The 22,883-nt window shown below is 37.5% G+C and overlaps 1 protein-coding gene across 1 annotated transcript in view; it reads right to left on the bottom strand.

Moving 5' to 3' along the window:
• LOC122810730 (latent-transforming growth factor beta-binding protein 1-like) overlaps positions 1 to 22,883 on the bottom strand; it is a 573,718-nt gene that overhangs the window by 49,311 nt on the left and 501,524 nt on the right. The window contains exon 20 of the mRNA XM_044082294.1: positions 14,873 to 15,066. Coding sequence (XP_043938229.1) covers positions 14,873 to 15,066 — 194 coding nt within the window. The remainder of the gene's footprint in view (positions 1 to 14,872; positions 15,067 to 22,883) is intronic.

The following is a 22,883-nucleotide window of genomic DNA, read 5'->3' on the forward strand; positions in this document are numbered from 1 at the left end:
TCCCATGGGGACACAGGCCCAGCAGACAGCAGTCACTATCAAGTACTAGCACCACATCTGACCTTGAGCATGGTGGTGCCTGTGCTACTCCTGATGAAGCCAGTTCCCATCTTCATGGCCGGAGATGTTGAACTGTCCACTCTACCATGTGCAGTCCACAGCTGTCCACCATACACACATGTAGGGCTAGCACTGGGCTTGACTCTGTACACACACACAATCTCCACCACTGTCACATGCAGGTCACCAAGAGACACACACAGCACCTCTCCATGGCCCATCTAAGCAGCACCCCTTCCTGACTCACACATATGCTGTCAACTGTTTGGCACAGCCTAGGCCACTGGTACCCTCAAACCACACACTGTGCATATAATGATACATGTGCCACATCCCTGCCACCCATGCCATTAATGTAGGGACCTGCAAATTTTTCTGATAAACATGGCGGCCATATTACTTTACACGTGTTTGTGTAGTGCAGTAGTCCTATGCCATAGCAGTTGTCGGCCATGACAGGTACTGTGTGCTGGCATGTGTCTTGATCACACATCAAACGTTCTGTATCTTTGTTGCCTAATGGTACACTGGTGGTAGTGTTACAGAATCACAGGAGTGTCACAGACCTGTGTATGTTTGTGTCCCGAGTGGTTCAACTATGGATAATTGGTGGCAATACAGCAGCACAGGATGGCAAGGCAGAACAGCAATAATATGGCAGCAGCAAAGTATGCCAGTATACGTGCATGGCTCCCTAGGTGCATATGTGTAGAACAGTGTGTCAGAAAAAATGGGGACAGTCAGCATCATCATGCTTTCATACCCTGTGACAAAGTCTGCCACCCTTGATATGTGTCAGCTGGGTATTCTGCACATACAAATCTAGATGGTGGTGGACATCAATTATGCTTAAGTAGATGAGGGCAATTTAGGGGCAGAAGCTAGTCCCACAGGGCCATAAAATGCATAACCAATGCACAGAGATAGGCCAGATGGCCATGTCTCTAGTGCTGCAAGGGGATATATTTACACACACACACACACACACACACACACACACACACACACACACACACACACACACACACACACACACACACACACACACACACACACACACACACATGCACATTGAATGTTGTGAGATTAAAATCCCTATCTATGCAGTAATAGACACTATAGCTTACAGTACTTACTATATGTGCCATGGAGTTTATCTGATATTAGAGTGTCAGCCAGTGCTGTTAAGATGGATGACATAAGCAGGACTTGTAAAAGATGCCAGTGTTGAGGCCAACAGCTAGTCACAGGGCCTTATAATGCATAACCATTGCACAGAGTTAAGCCAGATGGGCATGTCTGTAGTGCTGCAAGGGGTATATGTACATACACACACAAACACACATACAAAAGTTGGATGATGTGAGAATATAACCCATATCTATCTACTGTTATACACTACAGCTTGCAGTACTTATCACATGTGCCACAGAGTTTATCTGTTATTAGATTGTCAGCCAGCACTCTTATGGTGGATGACATCAGCAGGCCTTGTAAAGGAGGCTAATTGCACAGAGATAGTCCATACAGGCTTGTCTGAAGTGCTGCATGGGGATATATTTACACACACAAGTTGCATGATGTGAGATTAGAACCCATGCCTACCTAGTAGTACACAATATAGTCTGTAGTACCTACCTCTTGTGCCACAGAGTTTATTGGTTAATATGTTGCCAGCCAGAACTCTTAAGGTGGATGACATCAGCAGGTCTTGTAAAGGATGCCAATGTTGAGGCCAGCAGCTAGTCGCAGGGCATAAAATGTATACCATTACAAGGAGATAGCCCATATGGCATGTCCATACTGCTGTGAGGGCATATATTGATACACAAAAGCACACAGAGTCAGATGATGTTAGATTAGAACTCCTGTCTATCTAGAATTACACACTACAACTCACATGCACCACAGGTTGTGTCTGCTGTATATGTTGATGCAGGCACAGTACTTGTGGAGTATGCAAAGTGGCCTTGTGTTAGACAGCATGTGTGGCCTGCAGAGGGATACTGCTTGGTACTGTTATTGAAGCTAGTGTCCTATGGGTGGGATACCTGATAATATCCTGCTATGTGTATACACTTACCAGTCTGGCTATATGTGGCTGTTTGCAATTTGATTAGGCAGAGATGTGGCCAGGGACAATATGGCCTGTCCAAGGCATGTGATGCACCCATTATACATTACACCACCTGTGTACCTGTGCCTGTATACAGGGTGACAGTCCACAGGCACAGGCATATGTGGGTGAGTGGATTATGTACTGTTGCAGCCTTGGTCTGGTTCCATCAGACAACTTTTGTGATGTGTAACTGCAGATAACACCAGCTATCTGGGATATTTGTGGACATTCATGCATCCCCACCCATGTCTATATAAATGTGTATAACAGGGATGTCTCCTTAAATGTTGTTGTGTGTGTACATTATGCAAATGTGTTATGTAGATATATGTGGGGAGTTTATGCATCATTGTACTTTGTATAGTTATATATACCACTTATCGTGTATATATATATATATATATATATATATATATATATATATATATATATATATATATATATATATATATATATATATATATATATATATATATATATATATATATATATATATATATATATATATATATATATATATATATATATATATATATATATATATATATATATATATATATATATATATATTATACATAGCTGTATGTAGGTACAGACATATTTTCACATAGTAGGTCTTTGGGCAGTAGAGGCAACAGACTTGGGCTCAAGTTAGCTAAGTGTAGGAACAGGGTCTATATTGAATTACCAAAAACCCTCTGGCACAAATAAGTAAACGTCAACACATAAACAGCGATACGCAAAGACAAAGCTAACGACAAAACTGAGAAATACAAAACGTTGAATCCCCATAGTTGGCCAACTCCACTTCCCACTACATACTGCCTACCCAAACAAAATAAAAAAAACACACTATACCCATATCTGCATTTCACCTACATATCCCATATGCTAATAAATCCTACATGACATACAAATACATCTAACTATAAAAAACAACACCAGAAAAGTAAAAAAATATATTAAAGTATATACTCTGCTACTCAACTACATTACTATATATATATATATATATATATATATATATATATATATATATATATATATATATATACACTAAACATAACCCTATTTCTAACTCTAACATCTAAGTTAAACATACCACTACATATGCACTTACCTTAACCCTCACGCTAACCCTAAGGTGAGTAACTATCACACACTTACCTTAGGGAGCTCTACCAGATAAGGAAATCAACTACTGCCGTGGACAACTATGTCTGTGGGAATACCACCTTATGACTACCTGACATGCAAAAGATGTCGGATGCTGCCAGTTTCAAACCATCAGCACTATTGTCCATGCTACTGTCTCTGTACCAGTGAGGCACACCAGCCACCAGATAGAGAGGTTTCATTCCTCACACTATCAACAACAAACAGGAATTATCTGGTTTGCTGGATATCATTGTAGACTTACTGTTACAGCAGTTGTAAGGGAACACTGATATGTTTGGGGAGGGGGTATGACCAGACTATGCTCTGCTGGCATAATATATATATATATATATATATATATATATATTCAGAGACAATGACCTCTTTCTTCCTGGATGCAAACCCCTTAGTAATGAGATGTGCCACTTAGAAGGACTTTCTGACCACAGAGGCACTGTGGTGGTCAAAAGAGAGGTTGCTGTCAACCTGTGTTCCCAGATCTCTTATAACACCTTCTGTGTTTCGTGGACTACCATCTCTGTGGTAATTCATGAGAACCAGGTTTTTCCCAAGGGGATGACAGCACATTTTTTGGCATTGAACCTAAGGACATGATTCTGACACCATTTGTTGGTCTCAGTGAGGACTTTCTGTAGGATGTCAACATCACTTGGAGAGGTAATAATAGCAACCAACTTGCAATCGGCTGTGAACTTTGTCAGCCAGAATCCCTTCGTGTTGGCTTGGACTTCAGAGAAGTAGATACCAAGCAGGAGAGGACCCAGAACCGAACCCTGTGGGACACCACGACTGGTCAAAGTAGTCTGACTTAGAAGTCACATACACACTGTGGGTTCTATCTGTGAGCCAGTTTGCAACGCTACTAGTGATATAGGAGTTGATGCCTAGCTAAGTGAGAGTTTCTATGATTCCTGAGTGGGGAATGGTATCAAAGGCCTTGGCCAGATCAAGGTAGGCTGTATGAACCACCTTGCCTTCATCCACAGCTCTGGTGACTGACTCAAAAAGTTGGCCTGCTGAGCAGGCATGATCTACCCTTCAAACTGTGTAACCAGGATCCAGAGTTTGGAGATTCCCTATATCCTTGTTTATTAGGTCCATGATGATGCATTCCATAGCTTTGCATGTCAGACTCATCAAGCTAATGGGTTGATAGTTCCCAGGGTCTGTAGTTGCTCCTCCTTTGTGGAGAGGGATGACTGTAACAGTGCACCATTCAGTAGGGACAAAGCCTTAGGTGAGGCTGTGATTGAACAGGACACTCAGGTGAGGTGCCAGTTCAGTCTGTAGCAGACTCCATACACATCAGGAGATTCAGGCTAATGCAAGACCTGTTATTCTATTGACATTCTTCATTTTTAGGAGCAAATGTTTAAAACCTGTTCCAGTTTGAGGACCTTCGTCCCACTTTTATTCATGGGCTTGGCCAGATTTCCTGCCCTAAGAGGTTGAGAGGTATGATGTGACTGGGGTACATGATGTAACACCACACATAGGGTGACAGTCTGTATACCTCTCCCTGTACATGTCTTTGCAGAATGTACAACATTTCACCCTATATGCCTGCTGTGTTCCTCATACTTTTGTGGTTTTCCGGTACTATACTGTAAACAGTGGTCACCGACTTGTAACTACTGACACATTTAAGTGATGGCCTTTGCATCCTGCTTCTAATTTGACCTGTTGCAGCCTGCTGTTATACTACCCACCTGCTAGGTTACTCAGAACATGTGTAATGTCTGTCTGTAGGTATGGCACTTTTCTGCCTCCATTCACTCTGGCTTTGTCCAGCGTTCTTGAAGTGACATATTGAGGGGTTATGTTATATATATATATATATATATATATATATATATATTTATATACATAGCTGTATGTAGGTGCAGACATATTTTCACATAGTAGGTCTTTGGGCAGTAGAGGCAACAGACTTGGGCTCAAGTTAGCTAAGTGTAGGAACAGGGTCTATATTGAATTACCAAAAACCCTCTGGCACAAATAAGTAAACGTCAACACATAAACAGCGATACGCAAAGACAACGAACGTACAAAACTGAGAAATACAAAACGTTGAATCCCCATAGTTGGCCAACTCCACTTCCCACTACATACTGCCTACCCAAACAAAATAAAAAAAACACACTATACCCATATCTGCATTTCACCTACATATCCCATATGCTAATAAATCCTACATGACATACAAATACATCTAACTATAAAAAACAACACCAGAAAAGTAAAAAAATATATTAAAGTATATACTCTGCTACTCAATACTATATATATATATATATATATATATATATATATATATATATATATATATATATATACATACACTAAACATAACACTATTTCTAACCCTAACATCTAAGTTAAACATACCACTACATATGCACTTACCTTAACCCTCACGCTAACCCTAAGGTCAGTAACTATCACACACTTACCTTAGGGAGCTCTACCAGATAAGGAAATCAACTACTGCCGTGGACAACTATGTCTGTGGGAATACCACCCTATGACTACCTGACATGCAAAAGATGTTGGATGATGCCAGTTTCAAACCATCAGCACCATTGTCCATGCTACTGTCTCTGTACCAGTGAGGCACACCAGCCACCAGACAGAGAGGTTTCATTCCTCACACTATGAACAACATACAGGAATTATCTGGTTTGCTGGTATATCATTGTAGACTTACTGTTACAGCAGTTGTACGGGAACACTGATATGTTTGGTGTGGGGGGCTGACCAGACTATGCTCTGCTGGCATAGACAGTAGTACGACACTCCTGTGACACCACTGTTTGTCATCTTGCTAGAATAATATCATGAGGCTTCCACCCATGTGGCTTAGTGGATATTATGGGGCGCATACTAGTGAACAGAGTACCTGTTGTCCCAAGTGGCTGTTAGATCTGTACAAGTATCCTAGTAGCCCACTATAGACCTCTGCAAGTAGGCCAGTAGCACACTATATGTAGCCCCCTATATTCCCTTGCATACATGCGGCAGGCCCTTACATATGCTATTATATTGTAGTACTCCTTACAATTGGTATATAAGAGAGTGACTTATCTTGCAAATGCAGCAGTCAACAGACCTGTAGTTTGGAGCTAACTCTGTCTGATGCATGCACTACATAGCCAATATATGGAGAGGTACAAGTTGTGTGGTCTGGCTGGCATCATTTTTACTAATATGTATGTGCTATGCATTGTCTCTTGGCCAAGACCAGGGTATGTTAGGCATGCCTACGTCTACCTACATGGATGGCATTAGGTGGTTCCTCCTCTGAGTCACCCTGTACCTACCTGTGGAGCTGTGGTGACCTAGGCTCTGGTGGGGGGCTATGTATCCCTTCACTTTGCTGATCCTGCTGCAGCTGTTTCCACAGGATGATATTGTGTAACATGGCACATACTGTGAACATCTGTGCACATGTGGCTGGAGAGTACTACAGGGCTCCACTAGATATAATGAGGCACTGGAAAAGTGACTTCAACTATACAAACACATACTCTATGATGTTTCTAGTTTGTGCGTGTTTCTTATTATGGCATGCTTCAGTGGTGTATGTGCATTTCTAATGGGTGTCATCCTCCACAGTTACAGTGTATTATCAACATCCCCAAGTAAATGGCCATGTGGGATGTCTCCCCCTAGCAAACATCTGGTACAGCTGTGATGCATGTCAGAAATGGGAGTCATGATAACTGTGTCATGATAACTGCCAGAGCTGCCAGCACACATATTCATGATGATGCCTTGGGCATTGCACACGACCTGGCAATTGATGGAGTGGTACCCCTTGAGGTTGATGTAGATTCTACTCTCTTCACCTGGTGGTGCCTTGATGTGTACATGAGTACAATCTATGGCACCCAGTACCTCAGGGTAGTATGCTACATTATAGAAGAGTCACATACTGTTGGTCCTTTCCTCAGGGGTGTGGGGAAAATAATTGTGCTCACTGGCATGTGATAGCATGGCATCCAGGAACTGGTGGAGTACCCTGGAAGCAGATGTCTGTGAGACCCCATCATGTTCCCAGTTGGTCTTTGGAAAGTACCTGTAGCTAGTATCCTAAGGGCTACACATACCTTTGTTTCCACTGGGATGGATTCCCTGTTGTTGGCTTTGGGTCTGAGTTAAGGTCAGCAGAGCTCAGTGAGTTCTTGTAGTATGTCCCTGTCCACCCTGTAGTGATTTGCAATCTCCAGCTCATGTGGCTGCTGTTAGGTTACTCTGGGCCTGAACACTCTTCTCCTTCTCAGTCTAGGCCTATGATCAGCATCAACTGCAGCTGCATTGACCTCATCATCTAGCACATACATATGTAGCAGACCTGCAGCAGCCCCAAGCATTCTCTCAGTAATAATCCCCAAGTCTGTACTCCAATGGTGCAGAGTATGGGGGAACATCAGATTGTAGTGTGTATGCAACCTTTATAGTACTCTGCTGTAGGTGTAGCATGTGTGCTTGACTACCTATAATGCATTCCACCTGACAAGTTCATCATTAAGGGGTTTAATGGCTGTAGTTCAAGTGAAAAAGGACTAATTAGTAATTAATATATCATTAGCTTTCTCAGACACTTTTTTTTGACAGCCTTCCTTGCTGAATACTGTGGCATGCTGTACAAACCCATGCCACAATGATAAACAAAGTTTAGCAGTCAGTAAACACACTCCCTTGGAAAGTTATGCTCAGCACAGCAGCACACTGCTCAAACACACGCAAACATGATAAAACACTTGACTCAGAAGTAAACACAGCTTAGCAGTCAGTGTACATACCCCTCTCTGCTCAGCTCATCAGTGTGCCACACAAACAGGTGTCATACAGCTCCAATGAGCATAAAAGATTACAGACAAACTCCCTTTTGATGTCAGCTACCTCTTCTGTGGACACCAACATGGTTCTGTACCTACACTGATGGGATCTGTGGACACGGATACCCATTTGTGCTATTCATTAACCTCAACCCAATTGCATACAGATCCATGCATAATACCTGGAAACTACACAGTTCCAGGCCCTGCCTTGTTAGCAACCACAGCAGTCTAACTTCATGCATACTCCACACAGGGACCTATAATGCATTACTGTTACATACTCACAAATTTTGTTTTTTACAATATCTTTATATATTTTTTTCCATAATAGCATGGAGTGCTGCACAAATATACACAGGGCATTAAAAAATGAAATTATTTTACATTATTTTCCATATGGTTTTGGAGATATGGTGGTTAGTTTTGCACATATCTGTATCCTCTATGCTATTTCTGTCACTGTAGGTACACTTTTATAGCCCCGGTGTCTTTTTTACATCCTGTACACTGAATTTTTCTGTGTATATTATGGACATCAGCATGGGGTCTGTAGGACTGCCTAGCTGCTTGCTGGATTGCTCTACCTGCCTCATTTGCATGCATTTCACCTGCTTATGGGGTGATTTGCATGCCATTGACACTTCTGTATTTGCCCGCTCGTGCACAACCCTCAGCTCCATTCACTGGATCACATATCTTCTTACTTCCATGTAAGCACCATGCCACTATGCCTACACAGCAAATAAGTCCACATATTCTTTATTGAATTCTCCATGTGACTTACAAACAATTAATATAACATTATATATGTTAAAATAATAATAGACTATTAATGTAGTTAGATATCTGGCCATGTAAAACTATTCCCCCATTACTACATAAAAGTTTAATAATACTCTTCTATTAATCACAAATATTAAATAATCAAACAAATAATGTACTATATACCTAATTATGTAATAGCAGTATAAATTATCCATTAAATATTACTAAATTATTCACACATTCAACATTATTATAACTAAATATCTAAATAAATAAGTAGAACAAAGGGGGATCTAAAGAGATAAAGATATCTGTAAACCTACAGGTGACAGGTAATCTTATCATACTAAACAATTATACAAAAGGAAAATCAATGCACATATATATTCATCACACTAAAAGATATACACATATTTTATACATCTAACAAAAGCACTGAATTAATTTTAAAAATATGTGTCTATATTTCAAAATTGTGTAAAACTCAATACAATAAAGATCAAACCACTTAAAAATCTTTTAGCTTATTAAACTAATTTATAAAAATATGCACATCACAAAGTTGAAAGAGACTGTTTTGTTATTTCTATGGAGTCAAAAAATTGCAGTCTATATTGTATTGAAAAGTTACAGTGTGCTTAATTCAAATCCCATTCTTCCTTCCTGGGTTCAAACATATTGAAAAATCTGCTTTTCTTTCTGTCAAAACTGATGCAGCGATTCAGCAAAATAACACTTAAATTTCAGCTCTGACTTATAAAAATGAGTTATTTTGGGTAGATTAGTGAATCTAATAACATACAATATGCAAAAAGCTTCAAAGTTCACATGACCAAGCTTCAATTTTCAGCTTTCAGGAAATTTTCAAATATTTTATATAATTTTCTATCTAAATTACATGAGATCTTGTACTTTCACATTTCTGCCGTATGCAGGTTTATATAATGCATATATTTCTTATAAGCAATTTGTTATTTAAATATATAATTTTCAGTCTTATTTGCCCACTGATATTCTACTTTATTCTACATAACTTGTAGTTCTAAAATCTCACATCAAAGAGCTATTTAATCATCAGCTCTCTATTAGCGATTACAGTATGCATATATATTTCTTAATTTACTGACACATTTCTTTTATTAATCTTAGATATTTCACTCTTTGTGTTTATGCTTAATATTCATGAGATATTTACTGTTATTAATTCTAGTATTACAAGCAATCTTGACTATATATAAAATAATTCCTGCTTGTTTAATTTGAATGTGAGGTTTAGCCATTGTGAAATGCTGTTCTGATCTAAGCTTCATATCCTGACATTAGAATTTGATTACTGCATATTAAAATTACAATTCACACCACACGGAAGCTGCTAATTTTATATGTCAGCAGCAGATCAGTATAAAACATTACTATAGTTTTTGTTTTACCAATTCTTCACGTCTAAGAAAAGAAAAGAAAAATGTGTTATTTGGAGTAGATTTCTCACATATATACTTGAAAAAAAAAAAAAAAGAAAAAAAGAAAGTTCCTTTTTGTTTTCACAGACATCAGTGATAAACTTTCACCTAGATCTTCTTCAGAACAGCTCAAGGTGGAAAGCAAGGCAAGCAGTAATCCAGCATTCTGACACAACTGAAATATTCTTTTGCTCTCAAGCTTTCTTTAAGTGTTTGCTTTATAAATGCCCATGAAAGGAATGTGTTACACAGGAATAAAGAAAACAAAATCACCAACACTTTATCATTTCTAATTAGCATATTCCTTAGATATGATGTTCAGTTAACCCAGCAATGCACATAGTAAGCAAAGTTGAACAAATACAATAACATTCTTAATATAGTCTAAAAGTTGCCAATTCTATTGCTTATAATTTATTGATATTCTTTTAAAGGAAGTATTTGTTTAAAATTTAGAAATACACTTATACATTTAGTTACATGAAATATATTGTTATTAACTCTAAATTTAGTAAATCAGTAAAACTAATCAATTCTGTTCCTCAACATGAATTTTTAGCTTAAAATAATAAATGCATATGTACATAGGTTTTGAAGTTTAACATCCAACACAACCCTTCTACTTAAAGGTAAATGCATTATTTCAGAAAATAAGAGTCCTGCAATCAGAGAATAAAGGTAATTTGTTTTTCAGCTTTTTAATTTTAGAAGCAGTTTTCCAGATATTCAGCTCACTCTTTGTCTTTAGGGATATACTGTTTCACTCCATTTCTTTGGTATTATTAAGTATTGTATTGTTAACAAAAGTGGATGCCTCATCCATTGTGCCAAATATTTTATTTCCATCAGAAAGAAATAATTTAATCTTTGTGGGAAACATCAACGTGGCTTTAATATTGTTCTTTTTAAGTTCCTTGATCAGTGGCAAACAATATTTTCTTTTACACCTTACTTTACTGGAATGCTAATTTTAAAATCTGACTACATGTTGACCTATTTTAATAGGTGGGCTAGACCATGCTCTTTTTAATATTTGATCTTTTTCTAATCTAGACATAAACTTAGCTATAACTGAACATTGTGGAGAGTTTTCATTCTTCAAAGTGTTCTTAGGGATCTATATGCCCTTTCAATTCCAAAATATAAAGTTTATGGTAGATTGAATGTTTTATGTAGCCAGGTTGTTAAGAACTTTATTATACTGCCTCCCTCATACATTTCAGGTATACCCTAAATTCTTTTTTTCAATAATCCATCTTTTATTATTTTCCAATTATATAACTACAGACTACAATATATATACAGTATGTACATGATTGCTTCCAAAAGTTACACAAACATTGTATATTAACACAAAATATTAAGAAGGAAGTACATCATAAAAAAGCCATCAGTCTATATTATTATTATAACCTATATCTAATCTAAGATTGAATCTGTATTATAAATATATATCCTGAGTAACAGTGGATAAGAACCCCTAGGCCAACACAATATTAAAGATTTGCTCCCATATTTTAACATTATGTATGCTTTTCTTATGGTCATTGATTAACAATTTGTGTGCTAATATGTGTCTTATTGCTAATGTTCTAAAATTTTCCCAAGATGTCTGGGTTGGGTTCAACCAGTTTGAAGCTATGTATAGTTTCATTAATAAACAAATATTCATGATTATGATCTTTTTTGATGTATCCAAGTTATCTGGGGGAATATGTAGGATCATAAATTCCCAAGAGAGTGTTGAGTGTTGGTAGCCCATTTTCTGTAACTGTAGTTTTAACGAATTCCAAAGTTTAAAAATGCATTTGCAACTCCAAAACATGTGAAACAATTCAGCTGTCTGGTCTGTGCAGTATGGACAATTAGGCGATTTCTTTGAGTCAAATTTATGAAGAGTAAGACGGGTATAGTAGGCATTGTTAAATATCATCAATTGTGTAAATAGTAATTTTTGAAGGGATACTGACTTTAATGTTAGATTAAATGCTTCCAAGATCTTGCTGTCGTCAACTAATATTAATTTTTCCCTCCAGTAATTCGATAAGAGAATATGTTTATTATGTTTCATCTCTTTTATCAGTTTATATGAGGTAGTTATATATTTGTTGTCTTGTATCAGAGCATCCCATAAATTACGACATATATTTAATTCCTCTTCTTTAAATTCAAGGTTATTGAAATAATTTATAGCCAGATCTTTTAATTGTCTCATGATAATTAGATAGGAAATAGGAAGACTTTTCTCTTTTAAAATATCGTGAACTGATATCCCAAGCAAGGGGTAGAAATCCCATATGATTAGATCCTTTATTAGAGGGAATTTCTGTAAGTCTATCAATTTATTCCCTATTACTAAATTTGGGTTCTTGTGGAGTGGTTGAAACACCATCATATATTTTAATAGGTTTAATGAAGTAAACAGATTTTGAATTGAAGTTACATAGGTTTTAATATGTTCCATTAAGTCATATTTAATGAGTGTTCCCCTATTCAAAAAGGGTAAAGCTTTACAGTTAATTCCCACTCTAGTTACATGTCTATAAGTTAAGACCATCCATTTGGGCGCCCATTTCAGAGTACCTCTATCAAAGTGAATCACCCTTAAAATTCTGTTAGCATTAATTACCAAGTAATAGGTTTCGAAATCCGGTAAGTCTAGACCTCCCCTATTCTTTGGAGCCATCAGTTTCTCATATGTTATCCTCATTTTCCTAGGTTCCCAAAGAAATCTTCCTAGTCCTAAATGAAGCTGTTTAAAGAATTTCCTCGTGATTCTGAGTTGTGTAGCTCTAAATATATATAGTATTCTGGGAAGAACATTCATTTTGATAATCGCAGTTCTTGCCATCATTGGTAATTTCAGTTTACTCCATCTTTTCAAGTCCAATGTTATCTGATCCCAAGTTGACTTAACATTATTTATAAAAAAATTGCTATTGTCGGTTGAAAATACAATACCCAGATATTTAGTTCTTTCTTCCGTCATTACCTGTCCTATCAAAGGTAACAATGAGAAGGGTGTAAGTGTCTTTAATGGGAATATTTTGGATTTCTTAAAATTAAGTTTATAATTAGAAATTTTCTCAAAGTCTTCTACTGCTTTTAATATTTTCTCAGTATCTGACACAGGTGTGGTACAGTAGATGTTTAAATCATCTGCGAAAGTAGCCATATTTATCTTCATACCATATAATGTTGGGGGATTGTAGAATACATTTTGTTTAAGGTGTAAAAATAATGGTTCCAAATAAAGATTAAATAAGATAGGAGATAGTGGGCACCCTTGTCGGGTACCATTTTTAATTTGTATTCTTTTAGAGCATTCTTGGTTGATAAATAGATTTGTATATGCGTTATTATATATTTTCCTTAATGTTAAAATAAAATCCTGAGGTATATTAAAGTATGATAACATATCAAACAGATATATCAAGTTAACCCTGTCAAATGCTTTCTGTGCGTCAGGTATACCCTAAATTCTAATGTTATTTAGTTTCAGCCTATTTTATAAATCATCAACTTTATCTATGAGACAGTTATTTTGCTTTAAAACAAATTCACTCTGAGACTCATCTTCAGATATTCTCCTTTCATGATCATTTAAAGCTTCTTCCCTACTGCTGATTTGTGCACTTTGTTGTTTCATAAGAATTTCTAAATGTTCCATCTTCTTTCTGGTCTCTTCTTTAAAACTTACTATTTTGGTATCCTGTCTGTCCATTTTAAGTAATGCATTTTGTATACTAGATATTATTGACTGGATGTCTTTTTAACACAAGAATCCTGAATACCATTTATTGAGTGGCTAATGTAGAAGTTTCTTCTGTCTTAATCCAAGCAGTTGAAATTATGACAGGAACATTACAGCTTTTGATGAACTTGAAGTTATAAATCTTGTCTCTATTAATTAATAAAAGTAGCTAACAAGTATCTCCTAATTTGAATTTTTTGATAATATTTTCTGTCAGAGAAAAGTTGTCAGTCAAAGAGCTTCACCAACTGCTGCTTTCATTTAGCCATCTTGGCCATGCCACTCCTTGTAAAGTTTCTTCATAGAACAGCAGAGATATTTTGCACGTCTATGAAAAAAACACCTCTTACAAATTCTGTAAGCTTGGCAGGAACCTAATTAAGCCAGTATCTTTGAATGGTGCAGCACAGTTGCCAAGAAGGAACCAAACATTTTGGGCAGAGACATGTTAACAGGAGACTGAAATAGAGTAGAAGAGAACAAGCTTGTTTGTGCATGCATTTCAGTTTTATTGTGTTCAAGTAAAAAAAAATCACAAAATTAAATTTTGGATGCGAAGGTCAGAATATACTGAATATTTCAGTAAGTAAAATGTATATTTTTCTAACATTTTGCATTCATTATAAAATTTCACAGCTCTTAATAAGAAAACTAGATGGTTATATACTTGATACAAGTGAAATATACACACCTTTTTTACGTCAAATGTGAAAACAATAGGATGTGTGAGGTTATTCTTCCTCTTGCTTGAAGTTTTTGCACTGACTATTTTTGAATTCACCATATATTTATATGGTGAGTCATAGTCAGTCTCATTACCAGCAGAAAGTATGGATTTAATGCCAGATGAATGGTGTACCATCAACATAGCAACAGGGGTTTTGCCTGGAAGACAATTAGAGAAAAAAGTCAGACTTTATTTTTTTCACCCAGTGTCTCACAGCTAAAATTATCTGACCACTTACTTTCTACTACATGAAATGCCTCACAGATTTGGAATATACTGCCACAGGCATGCAATACAAACCTATTCTCAAGGCCAAATCTTTGACTCAGATTGATATGAATACACAACAGCTTATTTTAGTAGAGCCAGCTCACTGACTGGAATCTAATCTTTACTTTCACTGTCCTATCCCATAATTGGTAAACTGTCTGAAAGCAAGGAAAAATCTTTATAAATGAGACAAGCCAAGATGTTGCTAATATATATTTTATTGAGCACATTCATCTCCTAAAATCAGACTTCATAAGATTAAAACAGAACATCCTCAAACAACTTAAATAACCAAATAGGTGTGACTGGCAGCATGTTACCAACCAATCATCCCACAGGCTGAGCATACAAACCATTAAAAAATCCTATAAAAGCAATAATACTAAAAAACAAAATTCAACTAATATTATTAATCTTATTTACAAACAAACAGCGTGTAATTTTAAAATACTAGAAATGGAGAGATACTCATTTAAACTAGGTGCTGCATTAGCATCCAACTTCAGTTGCCAAAAAGCTTTCAGTATTCAATTAAAGTTTTCCATGCACTACCACATAGGTTTAAAGGTACCTGTTCCAACATGAAAAATTTATAAACACTTGCTTCAAAATTCCTTATATACGTATATAAAGCATCAGTCTCCCCTCAATGCATAATATCATAATTAAGCTCACATAATCTTTTCCTAAGCATACATTCCATTTTTCCAACATAAGATGCTGTGCAAAATGAACAGCACACTAAAGAAATAACACCTTTACTATTATAGTTGAAATGCCCGTCAGAGGTTAGTAACATTTCTCTAGCTTTTAAATTGAAGGTATCACCTTCCAAAATATAAGAGCCCTGTTTGCACATACCACATTTGTTTCTGTCCCATGCTCTCTTCCCTTTGTTACCAATACCAGTAACCCTAACACCATTGTTAATATTGTTATTCAATGGTCTTTCCAATAACTCCTTAATATTTCTTTTCCTTTTATAAATGAATGTGTTGAACAAGAATGGTCTCCCCAAATTCTGGAGAGGGTTTTAACACATCCCAGTGGCATCTAATAGTCCCCTTAATATTTATAAAGTTGTTACCATATTTGTGTACCATCACATTCATTTTAGAAGTAAAATTATAATTATAATTTGTTCCAATTACCATTGGGCTGTCTAAATCAACCCCCAACATGGGTTTATATTTAAAGCTCATAACCTCTAAATTATTGTTCTTAATTTCTGTCTGTAACTCAGTGGGGTAACCCCTTTCAATAAACATCTGGGCAATGAAATTGAGATCCTGCATGAGTTTGTCATAATTAGAAGTCAAGTTTTTCATGATGCCATGACCATTTGCCCTTTAATACAGACCCTCTTTTGAAGAAAAGCATGACTGCTTCAAAAATTTAAGTATAAATTTGAATTTTTTTTTTTTTGTGATGTATACTGGAAGTGAAACCAACCCAGCCACTGGGAATGTACAAGCCAGTGCATTTCTTTGTGCCGGTCCCAAGCCCGGATAAATGGGGAGGGTTGCATCAGGAAGGGCATCCGGCGTAAAATTTTGCCAAATCACATATGCAGAAAACAGTACAAAAATTCATACCGGATCAGTCGAGGCCCGGGTTAACAATGACAGCCACCAGTACTGTTGGCCAACAGGATGCTGGCGGAAATCGGGCTACTGTTGGCCGAAGGAGGAGAAGAGGCAGAAGGCATGCCCGAAGGCAGGTAAAGGCTAAGACTGTGATAGTGAGGGTCAGAACTTTGAATGTTGGCAGTATGACTGGTATAGGGAAAGAGCTAACTGATATGATGGACCGAAGGATGGTTGGTATATTGTGTGTGCAAGAGACCAGATGGAAGGGGAGCAAGGCTAGGTGTATCGGAGGTGGTTTCAAATTGTTTTATCATGGTGTGGATGGGAGGAGAAATGGCATAGGCATTATCCTGAAGGAACAGTATGCTAAGAGTGTTTTGGAGGTGAAAAGAGTGATGGATAGAGTGATGTTTATGAAGATGGAAATTGATGGTGTAATGATGAATGTTGTTAGTGCATATGCTTCACAAGGTGGGTGTGCGATGGATGAGAAAGAAAAATTTTGGAGTGAGTTGGATGAAGTGGTGATGACTGTACCCAAGGGTGAAAGACTGGTGATTGGAGCAGATTTCAATGGGCATGTTGGTGAAGGGAACAGAGGGGAGGAGGAAGTGATGGGTAGGTATGGTGTTAAGCAAAGGAATGCAGAAGGTCAGATGGTAGTGGATTTTGTGAAAAGGATGGACATGGCTGTGATGAATATATATTTTAACAAGAGGGAGGAACATAGGGTGACAAACAAGAGTGGAGGAAGATGCACACAGGTGGATTATATCTTATGTAGAAGGGCCAATCTGAAGGAGATTGGAGACTGTAAAGTGGTGGCAGGGGAGAGTGTAGTTAGGCAGCATAGGATGGTGGTTTGTAGGATGACACTGGTGATTAAGAAGAGGAGGATGAGTGTGAGAGCAGCACCAAGGATCAAATGGTGGAAATTGAAAAAGGGTAATTGTGAGGTGATGTTCAGGGAAGAGTTTTGACAGGCACTGGGTGGCAGTGAAGAGTTACCGAATAGCTGGGTAACTACAGCAGAGCTAGTAAGAGAGATGGCTAGAAAGGTGCTTGGTGTGACATCTGGAAAGAGGAAGGAGGACAAGGAGACCTGGTGGTAGAATGAAGAAGTTCAGGAGAGTATACAGAGAAAGACGTTGACGAAGAAGAAGTGGGATTGTCAAAGAGATGAAGAAAGTAGACAAGAGTATAAGGAGTTGAGGTGCATGGCAAAGAGAGAGGTGGCAAAGGCTAAGGATAAGGTGTATGAAAAGTTGTATAAAAGGTTGGACACTAAGGAGGGAGAAAAGGACCTGTACCGACTGGCTAGACAGAGGGACCGAGCTAGTAAAGATGTGCAGCAGGTAAGGGTGATAAAGGATAATGAGGGAAACGTACTCACAAGCGAGGAGAGTGGAGAGTGTGTTGAGCAGATGGAAAGAGTATTTTGAGGGGTCAATGAATGAAGAGAATGAGAGGGAGAGAAGGTTGGATGATGTGCGGATAGTGAATCATGAAGTGCAGGGGATTAGCAAGGAGGAATTAAGGATAGCTATGAAGAGGATGAAGAACGGAAAGGCTGTTGGTCCAGATAACATACCTGTGGAAGCATGGAGGTGTTTAGGTGAAATGGCAGTGGAGTTTTTAACTAGATTGTTTAATGAAATCTTGGACAATGAGAGGATGTCTGAGGAATGGAGAAAAAGTGTTTTGGTACCGATTTTTAAGAATAAGGGTGATGTGCAAAGCTGTAGTAACTACAGAGGGATTAAACTGATCAGTCACAGCATGAAGTTATGGGAAAGAGTAGTGGAAGCTAGGTTAAGAAGGGAGGTGATGATTAGTGATCAGCAGTATGGTTTCATGCCAGGAAAGAGCACTACAGATGCAATGTTTGCTCTGAGAGTGTTGATGGAGAAGTACAGCGAAGGTCAGGAGGAGTTGCATTGTGTCTTTGTGGATTTAGAGAAAGCATATGACAGGGTGCCTAGAGAGGAGTTGTGGTATTGTATAAGGAAGTCAGGAGTGTCAGAGAAGTATGTAAGAGTGGTACAAGATATGTACAAGGGTAGTGTGACAGCGGTGAGGTCTGCAGTGGGAGTGACGGATGCGTTTAAGATGGAAGTGGGATTACATCAAGGATCAGCTCTGAGCCCTTTCTTATTTGCAATGGTGATGGACAGGTTGACAGATGAGATCAGACAGGAGTCCCCGTGGACTATGATGTTTGCAGATGACATTGTGATCTGTAGTGAGAGTAGGGAACAGGTGGAGGAGACCCTGGAGAGGTGGAGATATGCTCTAGAGAGAAGAGGAATGAAGGTCAGCAGAACTAAGACAGAATATATGTGTGTGAATGACAGGGAGGATAGAGGAATGGTGAGGATGCAGGGAGTAGAGGTGGTGAAGGTGAATGAGTTTAAGTACTTGGGATCAACAGTTCAGAGTAATGGTGAGTGTGGAAGAGAGATGAAGAAGACAGTACAGGCAGGATGGAGTGGGTGGAGAAGAGTGTCAGGAGTGATTTGTGACAGACGAGTACCACTAAGAGTGAAAGGGAAGGTCTACAAGAGGATAGTGAGACCAGCTATGTTATATGGGTTGGAGACAGTGGCATTGACAAAAAGGCAGGAGTCAGAGCTTGATGTGGCAGAGGTGAAGATGTTAAGATTTGCACTGGGTGTGAGAGGATGGACAGGGTTAGGAATAAGTATATTAGAGGGTCAGCCCAGGTTGGAAGGATTGGAGACAAAGCCAGAGAGGCAAGATTACATTGGTTTGGACATGTGCTGAGGAGGGATGCAGAGTATAGTGGGAAAAAGATGCTAAGGATGAAGCTGCCAGGTAACAGGAAAAGAGGAAGGCCTAACATAAGTTTTATGGATGTGGTGAGAGAGGACATGCAAGTGGTTGGTTTGACAGAGTAAGATGCAGAGGACAGGAAGAAATGGAAACAGTTGATCTGCTGTGGCAACCCCTAATTGGAGCAGCTGAAAGAAGAAGAAGATACTGGAAGTGAAACCATGTTTCAGTCTATCCTTAGCCAAAAATAACATCCAAATAGTGAATACATTCACTAGAAATGGTATGAGTAAACTGGAAAAAAGAAGTACACACTTTTATGTACTCTAAAAATTAATATAAAATTTTAAGTGATTTTTTTCTATAAAATACAAATATACAAAAATCAAGCATAAAAACAACAAGCATTGGAAAATCCAGAATGAAAAATGTTACTCTTTTCCCATACCCAAAGAACCATGTTGGTGTAAATAGGGGCACAAGAAGGACCCATCACCACCCCTTGCACTTGTTCAACATTCACCATTAAAATACAAAAACAAATGTTAGTTAAAATAAACTCCATAAATTCAACCAGCAGGTTCATTTTTTGTTATCCAAAAGCTCACAAAGCTATAAAACCTTATGAAACCATTGTAGTTCAGTGACATGTGGAATGAAGGAAAATAAATAGGCCACATCTACTGTAACAAAAATTAATTTGTCATAATAAAAATCAGATCTCATTTTTCTGTGAAATTCCAAGGAGTCTTTAATGAAATACCTATACCGGCTTAAGAACAGCTCAATCTTATAATCTATATAAAAAGCAAGGGGGTGGGTTTTAGAACGTCTAGCCACTACAGTTGGTCTAAACTGTGAGTTATCAATAGATTTGTGGACTTTAGGAACCCTAAATATCTCTGGAACAATGGTATCCACAGAGACTAAGAAATCAAATAAAATTTTGCCAATAATCCCTTGCATTAAATTGCCATGAATCATATAGTCAATCTTAGTGTAAGCAATATTGATCTCGTTCCTAGAAACAATAACATAATGATCTTCATTATTTAAAATACAAGCTATCCCAGCATAGTAGTCAGACAAACTAGGAAAACATATTAAACTACTAAAACAAAAAAACATGCTAACAAAACTCCACATCCAACTGAAAATGAATTCTAAAAAAGCTTTATTATATAAAGCACTTTTCGTCTCCCCTATTAGAGAGACTTCTTCAGACATTACAGCACACCATTCTACAAGTTTTAAATACCTAACATTATTACGTATTATTCCACCCAACAAATCAATGAACTTATTCAATTAAAATACAATTTATTCCCAACATTTAAAACATAAAGTGCCTAACTTTTATACATATAGTTATAAACCGATTTGATAAAACAAATATATATATATATAAGTATATAAATAAATAAATAAACACATACTAAAATTCATCTCTTGTAAAAATGTGTGTTTAAAAACTGTCATCGTTTTAAAAACTAATAAATATATATAATTACAAAAAATTAGGAGGAGATCAAAGCCACTTGTAAAACCAAAGCTTAACGTGTTAAACTTTTTAATTTAAGTATACATGAAATAGAATAAATCTCATTTGGCAAGCTCTAGTACGGAGTTGTCATATCAATTCCAACTTTTCCAAAAATAATGATGTTGGGACACCTCTCCCATCTGTAGGGACTCTATCAATAGCTCTGAACTTAAACGAATGGGATGGGTAAAGTCCAGTGTGCCTAGCCAACACATTGTCTTGTTCAGCTGTCCTAATACTGTAAAGGTGTTCATACACCCTTTCTAATATGTAATGATGTTAGGTATTTAAAACTTGTAGAATGATGTGCTGTAATGTCTGAAGAAGTCTCTCTAATAGGGGAGATGAAAAGCGCTTTACATAATAAAGTTTTTTTCAAATTCATTTTTGATTGGATGTGGAGCTTTGTTAGCATGTTTTTTGTTTTTCCAGCATAGTAGTCCATTGTGTTCATAATCACAACCCTACCCACCTTTATCAGGTTTCATAACCCTTATTGCACAATTGGAAGACAAATTCATAAAAAAATTATTCTCTAAAATAGATAAGTTATGAAGTGCTTGTTAAGTAATTTCTCAAAAACCTGTTAACACCGAGTGCATTGGGGAGTTGAACACACTTTTTTTCTTTAGCAATTGGTTTGGCAAGTCTAATACCTTGTTCAATAATAAACATGCCAGGTTCAATGTCCTCAAAACCAATGTAAAGTCCATTAACAAATCTACAATACACCAACGGCCTGTAGGTACAAACTGAAAACATTTAGTGAACACCTTAAAATAGCTAATGTCAATAAGTAGATGACTATAATTGCAAATTCTAAAGTTACCATGGGAGGGAACAACTCCATGATGTGAAACTTCAATAATAAAGTCATTGGTTAGTTTCTCCTTCTTCTTCTTCCCCCTCTTCCTCTGCCTCTCTGATGTTGCCTTGAGGGACTGTGGACATACTGGGCCGATGGCACCATGACATTGTTGTGTGCTTAACGAGCTGATCGTCAGTGCTGGAAAATCTAAATGGACATTGGTCTCTGAAAACCGCTAATGAACATCACTAGAATTTGATTTGTCAGGTCCCCCACCCCCCTGAGTGCTAGGGATGGGCAAAACAACACTACTGTATGCAGATTTAGGCAAAGGATATGCAGCACTGTTATTTTCATGCAAATCTCTGTCCAGCATGCCCATCTTCCTTCTCAAAATGTCTTCATACTTTCTCATAACTTTGTGAAAACCTCACTATATGTAGTACCATCAGCCTGAAACATTAGGTCATGCTAATGGTGTTATTTAACTTAGAAATATTTTGGTATAAAACAGGAATAAGCTTCTCATTGTTATTTATAATGGCTTGCATTAACTGGATAGCAAAGCCATTATGTTGGCTGACTCATAAAATTAATTTCCAAACTGCACATTGTTAGGAAATTTAAATAACTGCAGGGCCCCGGGTACCCTTTTGACATGGACACATTTCTGAAAGTATGCGTTCTCTACCTGTAAAGTACTGCACCACAAAAGCTTTGCCTCCAGATATTTAAGTTGTTCATTATACATCACCCACGATGCCTGGACTCCATTAGCTATAGCAATCCTGTAATCAAATCCTTTCTTGTAATCATGACCCACATTCATTTGTAAAATTGGCCCCAACTTAAGTGCATTGTTAGAAAAATTACCTGCAAGACTACCAAGTCCCGATCTATAAGAGCCTTAACTGCTACTTAAATGATTTGCTTGTGAACCCCCATTCAATTGTGTGGAACACAATAACACCT

Source organism: Protopterus annectens, chromosome 9.part0 (genome assembly GCF_019279795.1).
Source record: "Protopterus annectens isolate FY-2018-M chromosome 9.part0, PAN1.0, whole genome shotgun sequence".
In the NCBI taxonomy this organism is placed as follows: Eukaryota; Metazoa; Chordata; order Ceratodontiformes; family Protopteridae; genus Protopterus; species Protopterus annectens.